Raw genomic sequence first — 14,884 nt, 5'->3', positions numbered from 1 at the left:
CTTGTCTCTGCATGTTTCAAATATAGTTTACCTTATTAACCTAGGTCCCTAAGTAAGAAGATAAATATAATAAAGCCAACCTAAATAGTGCTGACCTGGACAAAGCAAATCAAAGCCACAAGTCCTTTAGGTATACATTTTCTGCCTTTTATCAGAAGCAACAGCTTTACCAAATGTTAAAATACTGCATCACACACGCTGTCAACTTTCCAACCTCCAAATATTATTCATTCACAATTATTTTCTTCCCACCTTTAGCATTTTTCCCTCTAGGTGGAATGTATTTCCCTGCCCCGATGACTTTGGCTTGGCCACATGACTAGTTTTACCTAATGGAGTGTGAGCAGATGCAACATACATCATATCCTAGCAGAAGCTTTAAATACACTTATATGGTTAGGCTCAGTCCCTATTATTCCTCTTTTCTTGTAAGAATAGTATGTCCCAGATACTTGGGTACTCCTTGAACCTAGGTTGCAGGATGAGAAGACACAAGGAGCCAAACCATAACCAAGCTGCAGCCCTTATGTACTGTAAGCAGGAAATAAGGAAGAAATAAATGTTTGCTGTTAAAAGCCACTAAGATATCAGAGTTTTTATTCAGCAAAATCTAACTAATACATATAGTCACATATTTCCCCCCTTAGGATTAAATACTCGGAATCCCTACCAACAAGAACTTCTACTGCAGCTAAAGAATCATCTTCCCAATCCATATCTTCCTGCTTTTCTTCAGACATCTCCTTCAAACACGATGAGACAGGATAGAACTGTTTCCATTCACCAATCAATTTTTTTGTAGCTGAATCGGACATCTTGAATGCCTGTCCTGTGAGAGTGCCATTTAGTCCAAATGGGCTTAAGATAACTAGAAACCGAAAACAGATATCAAGTAAGTAACTAAAGATGATTATACCAAATAAGATGACACTGAACAGTATGGCAAGTAATTATGCAATTCCAAAAAAGGAAAAGGAAATCCATAATCATCAACTCCAGAGAAAATCAATTTATTGTACTTCATTATTTTGAAGATAAAGTACAACACTGAGTTTATTATAAAAACTTAAAATTTCGTCTACCCAAAAATCTCAGATGGATAGAATTCCTACATAAACTGGGAATATTTGTATATCCTTCAACTTCTCTTGACTTTCCCCTAAGGAAAAGCAATTTGAGGAAAAATAATGTGTGTGTGTGTAAATAAATCTAAGTACTTATTATATGCTGCCATGTAATTTTTTAAAGAGCAAATACTAGGCTTAGAATTAAAACAAGAACATACTGCCAGTTCTTAAAAACAAATCATCAATCTTATAAAATATTTCCTCTAGAGTTCAACCACTTTCACAGTAAGAATTATATCAAAAGTTCTGTGTACCTACGTTAAAAACGGCTTATGTGACCTGATACACAAGGCAACTTTGAAAATATAAACATGTACACCATCCAGAGGCTATTTAAAGAAACACTTTAAATTACGCTAACATTCATGTACAAGAAATTTTTTAAATATTTGTATTAAAAAACTTATTTCATTGACTTAATACTCAAATGGGGAAGAAGTAAACTACATCAGAATCATCATTAGGCTAAAGATCGGGGGAAATCTCATTAATCGTTACCAATTTCAGTAAGAATTTTTTCTTGACACAAAAATAAAAGATCAAATGACTAAGCCAATAAAATAATCTACCTTGAAATGGGCTATTAGACTGTTGAGCAAGGGTGATATGTTCTTCACTAAGAAGGTATACAGGTTGATGTTGGTTAATTTCCACACTGGTACAAACATTGCTGTCTCCATGCAAGAAAAAGGTGAAAGAGCAGGACAAGTGTTCACTAATAAAGAAGAAAAAGTTATATTTTAGTAATGATTTATAGCCAAAAAGAAGTCGAGTTGCTTTTCCTTTTTACGAAGTTATACCACAAAAATGTACATTCTCTTTTAACCCAGAAATTCCACCTCATCATCTAAAGGGAAAAAAACCCCCAAAAACCACAGATATGAGCAAAGATTTAGCTATAAGAAATGTTCTTCACAGTACTGCTTATAATAGAAAAAGCTGCAAAGAAAGGAACCAGTTAAACAAGTTAGGTACACCCACATATACAATTATGATATAGCCACCAAAATAAATAAAGGTGGGGGAGTGGGTTTAATGGAAAATGCAGGCTTACAGTCTCAATTTTTTTCAAAGGAAAAAAGAAAGGTTACTTTGGTGAAAAAAAATCTAGGTGTACAATAGAATTAAAGATGACCTAATTTTTTTGTTTGTTTTCCCCTCTATATAAAAAAATTAAATACAAATATATTTTCTCATTTTACTATTTCTGAAATTGGGCTGAATTCAATTAACCAAGCATTTAATGTACTGCCCCCATCCCCAATGAATAGTTATTTTAAAGCAATGATGGGTCTTACAACTGAAGGCATCCTAGAATCAAAGTTATATGCAAAATAGAACATCTTATGAAATGTAGATATGACTGGGTATACAAGTTGGAAAATAAAAGTTCCCAAGAGGAAAGTAGATGTACCCTTAAGATAAAATTTAGAAATGTCGAGTGGCCCAGAAGGGAATGAGATTATACACTAAGAAGAATTTACTTTCCTTATTCCTTCTCCACACATTTATCTTAAAAATCATCTTAAAGAACCAGTTCTTTAAAATATAACCACTAATAAGCTCAAAATCTGTTGCATATATCTATAAGCCCCTTGAATTATTTCTGGACAAGGCAAGGGCATGATGAATTAAAATTAAGTTACAGTAAAAGTAATACTATAGTTAACAGAAGTGGGGAAATAGAAGGTAGGAAAGAGGTCAAGAGTAATGCAGAGCTGAGAATTTCTTCATCATATGTATGTCAACAAATAACGTCTAAAGTTGATAGAAGAAACTGAAATTTAAGCGTATCATTCAAGTTAAAAAGATACTAACAGGGCTTCCCTGGTGGCGCAGTGGTTGAGAATCTGCCTGCCAATGCAGAGGACACGGGTTCGAGCCCTGATCTGGGAAGATCCCACATGCCGTGGAGCAGCTAGGCCCGTGAACCACAACTACTGAGCCTGCGCGTCTGGAGCCTGTGCTCCACAACAAGAGAGGCCACGATAGTGAGAGGCCCGCGCACCGCGATGAAGAGTGGCCCCCGCTTGCCACAACTAGAGAAAGCCCTCGCACAGAAACGAAGACCCAACACAGCCATAAATAAATAAATAAATAAATAAAATTTAAAAAAAAAAGATACTAACAAAACCTGAAAATAATATAACTAATAAAACAAATCTTTCATGGTAAAGAGTCAGTAGACACTGTCTAAAGTTGATCAATCAAGGCCTAGACGTATAAGCATCTCTGGAATTATGGCAGTAACCACCAGAAGAAGTAAACAAAAAATTAAAAAAAAAAATAAAAAACAAACAAAACCTGGTTACTTCCAGGGAATGAGACTAGAGTAATTAAGCAAGGATCTTTGCTTCTTCTAAATTTATGATACCATCTGTACTACCTGAATCATTTTACTCTTAAATTTTTAAAATTTATGAATTCTATACATTAATTAGTGATTACTGCATTCTTCCCCATCCCGGTAGCTTCTGTTGCTTTTTAAAAAGAAACAAACTTATTTTCAGAGTAATTTTGAACTTATAGAAAAGTTACAAAGATAGTATAGAAAGTTCCCATACACCCTTCACCCAGTTTCCCCTAACATCTTACATAATCATGCTACATTTGTCAAGCAAGTAATTAACACTGGCACATTACTACTATTAACTAACGCCAGTCTTTTATTTCTTCACCAGATTTTTCCACTTATGCCCTTTTTATGTTCCAGAATCCAATCCAAGATACCACACTGCATTTAGCCAATTTTTCTGTTCCTGCCTTATTGAGATATAATTGATGATTATAGGAAATAAAATTATTTACATTATTTAATAAATAAATTAAGCTTGTTTCCTGATTAAAAAACTAAGTCTATTGGAATAACTACGGTTGAGTAATTACAAAGACTACAGACATTTGCTTTGATATAAGAGTACAGTTGACCCTTGAACAACACAGGGGGGGGTTAAGGGGTGCCAACCCTCCCCATGCAATGGAATATCCCTATATAACCTAGTCCATCCTCCATATGCAAGGTTCTGAATCCACAGATTTGACCAACCATGGATCATGGGGTACTATACAGTATTTACTACTGAAAAAAATCTGCATATAAGTGAACCCGTGCTGTTCAAGGGTCGACATATAAATCTAAAATAATCGCCAAATCAAGATAAGAGACTTGTTAACTAATACACTTAGAAAATCATCCATCCAAAGACAGACCATTGCTAATGCTCATTTAAAATAAACTCAATTTTATTATTGCTTTCCAGCAGTGGCAAGGAACCTATACTACAAAATAGACAAAAGAAAAAAGAAAAAAGTAACCAAACACAAACCTAACTCTAAATGCTTAAAACAAAACATACATGTCACTCTCCCCACCCACACACATTCAAAACAACTCTGCATTAAACTTAGTATTATATTCAGATCTAAATGCACTATATACTAAACCACCAAGTGAAGGCAAGTGTTATTCCTTTATTCAAAAGTATAAAATGCTTTACTCAAAAAGTATTTTATAGCAAAGCACACGACACTACGCTAAGCACAATTATTTAATTACAATTATGGTAAGTGCTGTAACAAAAATCAGGCACAGGATACTAAGATACGGTCTTAACAAGACGTAGATAATGAAAATAAACTTTTAATTCCTGAGGGAAAAAGAATCACACTTGAGTAATGTCATAAAAGTTATTCTTATTTCTTATGGTGCCTTACATCAGCCGACCTCCCAATACATATTACTTCGCCAATCTCATTTCTTACTAGTCTTCCTCTAATACTTCCCCTTCTCCCTCAACTGACCTCTGCTGTTCCTTAAACACATCAGGCCTTTTTACCTACTGTTACTCCATCTGGAACACTCTAAATAGCTATATTCACCTTCATCAGGTTTTTGTTTAAAGACTTTCTAGGTGAGGTCTTCACTGATCACCCTACTTTAAATTGTCCCTCAATTCCTCTTCTGGGATTTGTTTTGGCTTAAAAAAATAATCACAATCTAACATATTATACAGTTTGTTTATTTCTTATAGTCACCAAGATTGTAAGTGCTACTGGAGGAGGAATCCGTTTCCTTTGTTCAACGTTGTATCCCCAGCATCTAGAATAGGTCCTTGGCACACCGTACTAAATACTGTAAAGTCCACATCTGAATCACCTATTTTTTCTACCCTAACATAGTCCTTTTCTTATCAAGTCTATATCTATATATAGTTGTACAAGCCAGAAATATAAATCATCCCAAATTTTTCACTTTCCTGAAACTCCCTACATTCAGCTAATCTATCACCAATTGCTAGTGATTCTAGTTCTTAAATATTATTTTTTGTTTTTTGTCTTTTTAAGGTCTGAGTAGCTGTTAAAATCTCTAATTTATCTTTCTTTACACCACTGTCAGCTATCTAAAAATTAATTCTAATCATGTAACTGGGAGGCTCAAAATCAACAGCTCCCCAATGCCTTCAGGACTAAGTCAAAAAACCCCTAAAACCTTAGCACAGCACTTTAGACCCTTCACAATCTGATACTTGCCAAACTCTCTAGACGGACACTTAATCCACCAAGAACTACCCCTTTGTTTACCACAAATTTCTCTCCATTTCTTAATCATTCCTTAAGACTCCTTTAAGCATGATTTCTGTGCTCCCATAATATTCTATGCTTATAATAATATTTATCATAGCATTACTATTATTTACTAGTTTAACTCCCTGCCAGGTTGTAAATTCCTTGATAAAAGGAATCATAACTTTAGTATCTATGGAAGATAGCGTTACTGGTCCCAATTCTTCACCCCTCTCATTTTTTTAATGTAAAAAAACACAACATAAAATGTACCACCTTAACCAATTTTAAGTGTACCAGTCAGTAGTGTTAAGTATATGCATACCGTTGTAAAACAGATCTTCGAAACTTGATCATCTTGCAAATCTGAAACTACACTCATTAAACAACAATTCCCCTTTCTACTCCCCCCCTCCACCAGCCCCTTAAAAGCACCATTCTACTTTCTGCTTCTATGAACTTGACTACTTCAGATACCTCACATAAGTAGAATCACACAGTATGTCTTTTTGTGACTGGCTTATTTCACTTGGCATAATGTCCTCAAGGTTCATCCATGGTGTAGCATGTAACAGGATTTCTTTCCTTTTAAGGATGAATAATAATTCATTTTATGCATATAACACATTTTGCTTAGCCATCATCCATCAATGGATATTTGGGTTGGTTCTACCTCTTGGCTATAAGGAATAATGCCTGCTATGAACATGGGTGTGCAAATATCTCTTCAAAATCCTGCTTTAGATTCTTTTGGATACACATTCAGAAGTAGGATTGCTTCTTTTGGATACACACTCGGAAGGAGTAGTAGGATCACATGGTAGTTTCGTTTTCAATTTTTGGAGGAACCTCCATATCATTTTCCATAGTGACTGTACCATTTTACAATCCCACTAACTGTGCACATGGGTTCCAATTTCTCTGCCCTCACTAACATTTTTTATTCTTTATTTTTTCAATAGTAGCCATCCTAACATATGTGAGGTGGTATCTCACTGTGGTTTGGATTTATATTTCTCTGATTAGTGATGTTGAACATCTTTCATATGCTTATTGGCCATTTGTATATGTCATGCTCTTTGAAGAAACATCTACTGAAGTCTTTTGCCCATTTTTAAATTGGGTTATTTGATATTTTGTGGAGTTGTAGGAGTTCTTTATAATGCTGGATATTAACACCTTATCAGATACATGATTTGCAAATATTCTCTCCCATTCCATAAACTGCCTTTTCACTGTTGATTATGTCCTTTGACGCACAAAGGTATTTAGGCTTGATATAGTCCCACTTGTCTACTTTTGCTTCTGCTGCCTATGTTTTTGGTGTCATAACCACAAAATCATTGCCAAATCCAGTGACATGAAGCTTTTCCACTATGTTTTTTCCTAGCAGTTTTATTAGTTATAGGTCTTACGTTTTTAATCCATTTTAAGTTATTTTTTGTATATAAGGGTCCAACTTCTTTCTTTTACATGTGGATACCCTGTTTTCCCAATACCATTTGTTGAAGAGAATATCCTTTCCCCATTAAGTGGTCCTGGCACCCTTGTCAAAGGTTATTTGAACACGTACACAAGAATTTATTTCTGAACTTTCTATTCTCTTCCATTGGTTTACATGTCTGTCTTTATGACAGTACCACACTGTTTTGATTACTGTAGCTTCGTAATGTTTTGTTCATCCCTCCCTTTGTCCAGACTTTGTAGTCCCTCTTATTAGAAGTGAAATATACTTCCCCAACCTTTGACTTAGGCTCGCTTTGTGACTTGCTTTGGCCAAGCAAAAGCTTGAAATATGCTTATGCAATTTAGCTTGCCCTCTGGTGCTTCTTTAATTGCCATAAGAACATGCCTTGACTGGCTCACTGGTCTAAAGAGGATGAGAATCATACGGAATACACTTCCACCCACACTATGGTTTACAGTGTGACTAGATTGGCTAACCCTCGGCTAACCTGTAGGTACATTAGTGAGAATACATACCTGCTGTTTTAAACCCCTATGTTTTGGGATAGTTTGTTACACAGCAATAGCTGATACAGAAACTGGCACCAAAGGTGAGGGACTACCATGACAAAAACCTAAATATGTGGCATTAGTTTTACAATCAGAGGATTGGTAGCAAGGAATATAAAACACTGAAAAACAGTGAGGAAAATGGTAACCCATGTTACATAATGGATAAATATTTCATAAAACTGTTGCCTGAAATAATCTGGAATGCAGAAAACATGCCTAAATGAACTTACAGAATTGGGGGAACACATCAAGTGAAAATGTAGTTTGACTGTTACTAGTTACACTTGATAAAGTACTAAAAGAAAGAGAAGAACTCAGAAAACAACTTGCTGGTTTGCAACCATAATTTAAAGGAAATATAAACAGCCCAAAAACTGTAGGGCTGGAAAAAAAAAAGTTTCTCAGCAAAGCGATGGTGTGGCCTATGTTATAACACAGCTCAAGAAAAACACTAAATCAAAAGTGTGACTCTCATACCTTTTGTTAATACCAAACATTACTCTTGATACCAGTTGAAACATTAGAATTTTTTTTAATTACTCATAAGTCTCATACATTTATTTTCCTCAAAGAATGCACCTAAAGTAAACAAACATATATGCAACTAATCTCATTACTAAATGTGGGAATGCCTATGAAGCCATATTTGTGCTTTTCTTTCGAGTGTCTTCTTTTCTGATAGAATTCTTCTATAACTGTTAAGGTTGAGTTACAGAACGTATAAATACATAACAATTTCTAAATAGTATTTTTATCTTAGCAAACACTAGTGTTTAACTTTTGAGAGGGAAATGCCCATTATATGTATTGACATAAAGCTGGCAGAAATCAATTTTCAAAGCATCTCTCTCTAAACAGCAAAAAAGGATATGAGAATTTAAAAGACAACACGCTAAAAAAGTTAAGAAAATTTCATATTAAACTGGTTAGAATGAATCTATATTTTTTAACATTACAAGCTTTTTACATGTTTTTCAGGTAACATTAAAAGATAAATTTCTTGGTAGGGGGCAAAATCTAAGAGTATAAAGGGAAATTACTAAAAATACTTTTATGTCAAGGAAAACATTTATTAAGGAAGTGACTCAAGCAATAATAATCTAAACAAAGAGAAACTGTAATTTGATTAGTTTTAGGGATCAAGTAAGTATGCTCTCTATACAAATGATTATGAATGCTGTGTGCTTACTCAGTAACTCATCAGCAAATTCCAAAATCTAAATTGCAAATACTTCCAAGAACATCTGTAAGTTTATGCAACAACCTAAAACAGTCTCATGTTCTTTATCCTTAAAGACAAAGAGGCTAGGAGACCTGAACTTTATATTCTCATACTTAATTTGTGAACTAGAGTTCTTAAAAATACAGCTTTCAGGACTTCCCTGGGGGTCCAGTGGTTAAGACTTCACCTTCCAATGCAGGGGGTGTAGGTTCAATCCCTGGTCAGGGAGCTAAGATCCCACATGCCTCATGGCCAAAAAACCAAAACATAAAAAAAATATATTACAACAAATTCAATAAAGACTTTAAAAATGGTCCACATCTGACTTCCCTGGTGGTGCAGTGGGTAAGAATTCGCCTGCCAATGGAGGGGACATGGGTTCGAGCCCTGGCCCAGGAAGATCCCACATGCCGTGGAGCAACTAAGCCCGTGTGCCACAAAACTACTGAGCCTGCGCTCTAGAGCCTGCGAGCCACAACTACTGAGCCCGCGTGCCACAACTACTGCAGCCCGCATGCCTAGAGACTCTGCTCCGCAACAAAGAGAAGCCACCGCAATAAGAAGCCCGCACACCACGACAAAAAGTAGCCCCCGCTCGCCGCAACTAGAGAAAGCCCGCGCACAGCAACGAAGACCCAACGCAGCCAAACAAATAATTTAAAAAAAAAAAAGTCCACATCAAAAAAAAAAAAAATCTTAAAATAAAATACAGCTTTCAACTGTTTCATTTCATACATAAAATACTAGAAGAGAATAATCTCCCTGCTCCCAGTATTTATCTGCACTGCCCTACTTAACAGCAAGCTCTCACTTTCAGTTACCTATTTTAAGAAAAATATCACCTCCTATACTGCTAGCATATGTTTCCAATACAGTCTGATCTAGTTATAAAATGGTTTAAAATAAGTCAAGTTTGTGCATGATATAGGAGGAAAAAACTAAACATTCTAAATATGGGATAAAATTTCTGAAATTCTTACAGAGGTATACCTCGCTTCATTGTACTTCGCAGATAACTGAGTGCTTTACAAACTGAAGGTGTGTGATAACCCTGCATCGAGCAAGTCTGTCGGCACCATTTTTTCAAGCATATGTTCACTTCATGTCTCTGTGTCACATTTTGCTAATTCTCACATTTCCAACTTTTTCATTATTATACTTGTTATGGTGATGTGTGATAAGTGATCTTTGATGTTACTATTGCAAAAAAATTACGACTTGCTGAAAGTTCAGATGATGGTTAGTATTTTTTAAATAAAGTATTTTTAATTAAGTTATATACACTGTTTTTTTAGACATAATGCTACTGCACACTTAATAGACTACAGTTAGTGTAAACATAACTTTTAAATGCACTGGAAACCAAATAAATTCTTGCGACTCGATTTATTACATGTGCTGTACTGTGGTGGTCTGGAAAAGAACCTGCAATATCTCCAAAGTATGTCTATATTAAAGATAATCTAGTCAGAAAATATTATAGGCCAAAGCAAATGTTAGGTAATACTGCCATACTAAATTCACAATGGCTTGTCTTTCAAAGAGAGAGATCATTTTATAACATCATCTAATTTTTGGTACTTAGCACTTAGAAAAGTGGAGTTAAAACAAATATGTGCAACTACAATGAGACTCCAAGGTACTGTTACGTTACTATAAAGTATTGTAGACAGTAAAATTGCTCTCCAGGAGCTTTTACTATAATAACCAAAACAAAAAGACATGAGTGAGGCAGAATTTTACAGACGAAACCTCAACAGATAATCTTCTATTGTAGAAAAATGTTCCTTAAGTACTGAAATTAAACAAAAGATTCTTTATTCTAAGACAGAAAATGAAAATATGCTAATAAAGTTAGCTGTTCTAATAATATAACAGTTATCTATAATGCTTTAGGAGGCACTTCTGTTAGGTAGTTACAGAAAGATGACATCCCATTTTGCTGGTAGGGAATTCAAGGCACAAAGAAGTTACGTGACTTGTCTTAAAATTATAAACGTAGTTAAAGGGAATGTTGACTTAAAATTCTAGTCATCCTAACAACCAATTAAAAATGGGTAAAGGACTTGAACAGACATTTCTCCAAAGATACATAAATAGCCACCAAACATGTGAAAAGATGCTCAACATCATTAATCATTTAGGAAATGCAAATCAAAACGACAATGAGATAACCACTTCACACCCCTACGGATGGCTACTACTTTTTTAAAAAGAAAAGAAGTGTTGGTGAGGATGTGGAGAAATTGGAGTCCTCCTGCACTGCTCGTAGGAATATAAAACGGTACAGCCAATGTGGAAAAGACTTCAGCGATTCCTCAAAAAATAAATAAAAATAGAACTACTGTATGATCTAGCAATTCTACTTCTATATATATTCCCAAAAGAACTGAAAGCAGATATTTGTACACTAATATCTACAGCAGCGTTATTCACAATAGACAAAAAGTGGAAACAACCCAAATGTCAGATGCCAGGTGAATGGATAAACAAGATGTGGTATAAAAATACAATGGAAAATTATTCAGCCTTAAAAAGAAATGAAAATGCATGCTGCAATCTAGATGAGAACCTTGAGGACATTATGCTAAGTGAAGTAAGCCAGACACAAGAAGACAAATACTATATGATTCCACTTATGTAAGGTACTTAGAACAGTCAAATTCATAGAGACAGAAAGTAGAATGGTGGTTACGAGGGGCTGGGAGGGGGAGAAAACAGGGAGTTATCATTTTATGGGCAGATTTTCAGTTTAGGATGAGGAAAAAGTTCTGGAGATAGATAATGTGATGGCTGCACAACAATGTGAATGTACTTAATGCCATGGAACCATACACTTGAAAAATGGCTAAAATGGTAAATTTTGTTGTGTCTATTTTACCACAATGAAAAAAAAAAAAACAATCCTATTCTATTCACTGGATTGATAAAATTTATGTAATTGGTCCTATATTTCTATTTATGTTATCTAATAGCAACATGTTATGGTGATACTTTTAAAATTATGCACAACTGTTCACAATCATCCATTTTAACATTATTTGAAATAATTAACATCCCCCCCCCCAAAATCCTAGTCATCCTAATTCCTAGATTTTTATTCCATCAATTCAATAGTTTTCAAACCTGTCTTTCATTAGAATCACACAGAGATCTTTTAAAAATTCCAAAGCCCAGACCACACTCCCAGGTTAATACACAGGTTATTTTTTTAATCTCTCAAGGTGATTACACATCCAGACAAGTTTGGGAACCACTGCATTAATCTGTATTTCTGTAGCCCTCAGAGTAATTTTTTTTTAAAGCTCTTTTTAAAAAAAAAAAAAAAACATTTATTTATTTTTGGCTGCATTGGGTCTTCATTGCTGCACACGGGGCTTTCTCTAGTTGCAGTGAGTGGGGGCTACTCTTTGTTGTAGTGCGTGGGCTTCTCACTGTGGTGGCTTCTCTTGCTGTGGAGCACAGGCTCTAGGCACACAGGCTTCAGTAGTTGCAGCATGCAGGCTCCGTAGTTGTGGTTCGCGGGCTCTAGAGCACAGGCTCAGTAGTTGTGGCGCACGGGCTTAGTGGCTCTGCGGCATGTGGGATTTTCCCGGACCAGGGATGAAACCCGTGTCCCCTGCATTGGGGAGATTCTCAACCACTGCGCCACGAGGGAAGCCCCCTCAGTAATTTTTATAAATTTCTTAAATTTATAAGTGTAATTTCAGTATCAGGTATCCTTACCATATCTCAATGAACAAAAGATCTATATTAAAATCCAGAATAAAACACCTTATCTGTGATTTTGTACATACTTCTGCTCACTCAGTGAACACATTACTTATACAGTAAAGAATACTTAGAAAGCAATGACATATTATTCTGGTTTACAACTTCAAGTGCTCAGGAAATATAGTAACTCGCTAATATTTTTAATTTTTAAGTCTTCTGTTTTACTATTTCCAATAACTTTAAAAAGATGTAGGTACAAGAGATATAGTGGTCTACAGGGTCCACAATCTGTCTCATATTTTTCGTGCCCTATAATCCAGCTCCAATACCTGCAAGAAATACGACCTTGGACAAGTTCCTTAACCTCCCTGTGCTTCAGATTTATCAATTTAAAACTGGAGTAATAGGTCTGTTTTGAGAATTGATTTAATACATATTAAGCCCTGATTTCAAACACTGCTTGGCCAGTTATGCTCATTCCCTTTGGAAAAAAAACTTCTTGGGCTTCCCTGGTGGCGCAGTGGTTGAGGGTCTGCCTGCTAATGTGGGGGACACGGGTTCGAGCCCTGGTCTGGGAGGACCCCACATGCCACGGAGCGACTAGGCCCGTGAGCCACAACTACTGAGCCTGTGCGTCTGGAACCCGTGCTCCGCAACAAGAGAGGCCGCGATAGTGAGAGGCCCGTGCACCGCGATGAAGAGTGGCCCCCGCTTGCCGCAACTAGAGAAAGCCCTGGCACAGAAACGAAGACCCAACATAGCAATCAATCAATCAATCAATCAATCAATAAATCTTTAAAAAAAAAATTTCTCTATTATGGTTCATATCTAAAACCAATAGTTGAAAAAGACAGATTTGTATGAATCTCTAAGAATGATAGTAAGAAATGATAGTAAGAAAAGCTTAATGGGGAGGAAAAAAGAGAGAGAAAAAAGTCTTTCTTAGCACTTTATTTTTTTTCTCATTAATGTTTCTGGAAAGCATGAGAATGTGGAAAACTGACCATGCAAATCCTAATGGCTCAAGCATCATAGAGAAATTTCATGAGTCATAAGTACTATTATATCATCACTTAAGACTTCAGAAATAGGATGCATAATAATCTTGATGACAGACATTAATAATAGACTAGCACAGACAGGCTAAAAGGAGGAAAAACAAGACAGTAACTATGCCCAACTTGGCAAACAGTGGATACCTTGACATAAGATGGAAGTTTCCCCTACTTTTGAGATTCTAGAGTACACTCACAATTTAGCATACAATTCCAAGAGGGTTCATAAACCAGAGAGAAGAGATCTTTTACCAATAAGCACTACCAAGTCCAGCTGGGCTTCAAGCCCTAGAACTGTGCTGTTAATGCAAACCAATATACAAATGACTATTCAGCACTTGTAAATGTGACCAGACAACGCTGAGGTGTACTCTTAAGTACAGAATGCATATTAGATTTCAAAGACTTAGTTTAAAAAGAAAATACCTCGTTCTTATCATCTTTATATGTAATTACATGCTGAAATATCTTAGATATATTAGGTTAAATATATTAAAATTCATTTCACTTTTTAAAAAACTTTCTTTAATGTGCCTACTACCAGATTTAAAAACACATATGCGGGGGGCTTCCCTGGTGGCGCAGTGGTTGAGAATCTGCCTGCCAATGCAGGGGACACGGGTTCGAGCCCTGGTCTGGGAAGATCCCACATGCCGCGGAGCAACTAGGCCCGTGAGCCACAATTACTGAGCCTGTGCATCTGGAGCCTGTGCTCCGCAACAAGAGAGGCCACGATAGTGAGAGGCCCACGCACCGCGATGAAGAGTGGCCCCCATTTGCCGCAACTAGAGAAAGCCCTCGCACAGAAACGAAGACCCAACACAGTCATAAATAAATAAACAAATAAATAAAAAATTAAAAAAAAAAAACACATATGCGACTCACATTATATTTCTATTAGACAGTGCTACCTTAGAAGACAAGAAGAAAGGAACTGAGTCCTTAGAAAACATAACAGTGATAGCTCTTAGCTTCCCTAGAAGTTCAGGTTTTCAAAGGTATTGAGGAACCCAACCAAAGGACATCCTAAAGCTATATAAAATGGCTACTAATATACCACCTTAAATCTTGTGGTGCTTATATTTAATTAAAATGGAGATAAAGAGACTGTGTAAAAGCCACAGGTGTGGCAGAAGATAAACATAGTTTTACGGTGAAATTTAAAGTATAGTCTTTCATTTACT

The 14,884-nt window shown here is 35.9% G+C and overlaps 1 protein-coding gene across 2 annotated transcripts in view; it reads right to left on the bottom strand.

The window, feature by feature from the left end:
* The window catches only part of MED13 (mediator complex subunit 13), a 96,108-nt gene that overhangs the window by 66,861 nt on the left and 14,363 nt on the right, over positions 1–14,884 (bottom strand). For both annotated transcript variants that reach the window (XM_059909034.1, XM_059909035.1), the window contains exons 4-5: positions 1,697–1,842; positions 671–868 (exon numbers count right to left, since the gene is read on the bottom strand). In XM_059909034.1, the coding sequence (XP_059765017.1) occupies positions 671–868; positions 1,697–1,842 (344 nt within the window). The remainder of the gene's footprint in view (positions 1–670; positions 869–1,696; positions 1,843–14,884) is intronic.

Source organism: Balaenoptera ricei, chromosome 20 (assembly GCF_028023285.1).
Source record: "Balaenoptera ricei isolate mBalRic1 chromosome 20, mBalRic1.hap2, whole genome shotgun sequence".
In the NCBI taxonomy this organism is placed as follows: domain Eukaryota; kingdom Metazoa; phylum Chordata; class Mammalia; order Artiodactyla; family Balaenopteridae; genus Balaenoptera; species Balaenoptera ricei.
The sequence above is the reverse complement of the archived record's forward strand: the minus strand, read 5'-3'. Positions and strand labels throughout refer to the sequence as shown.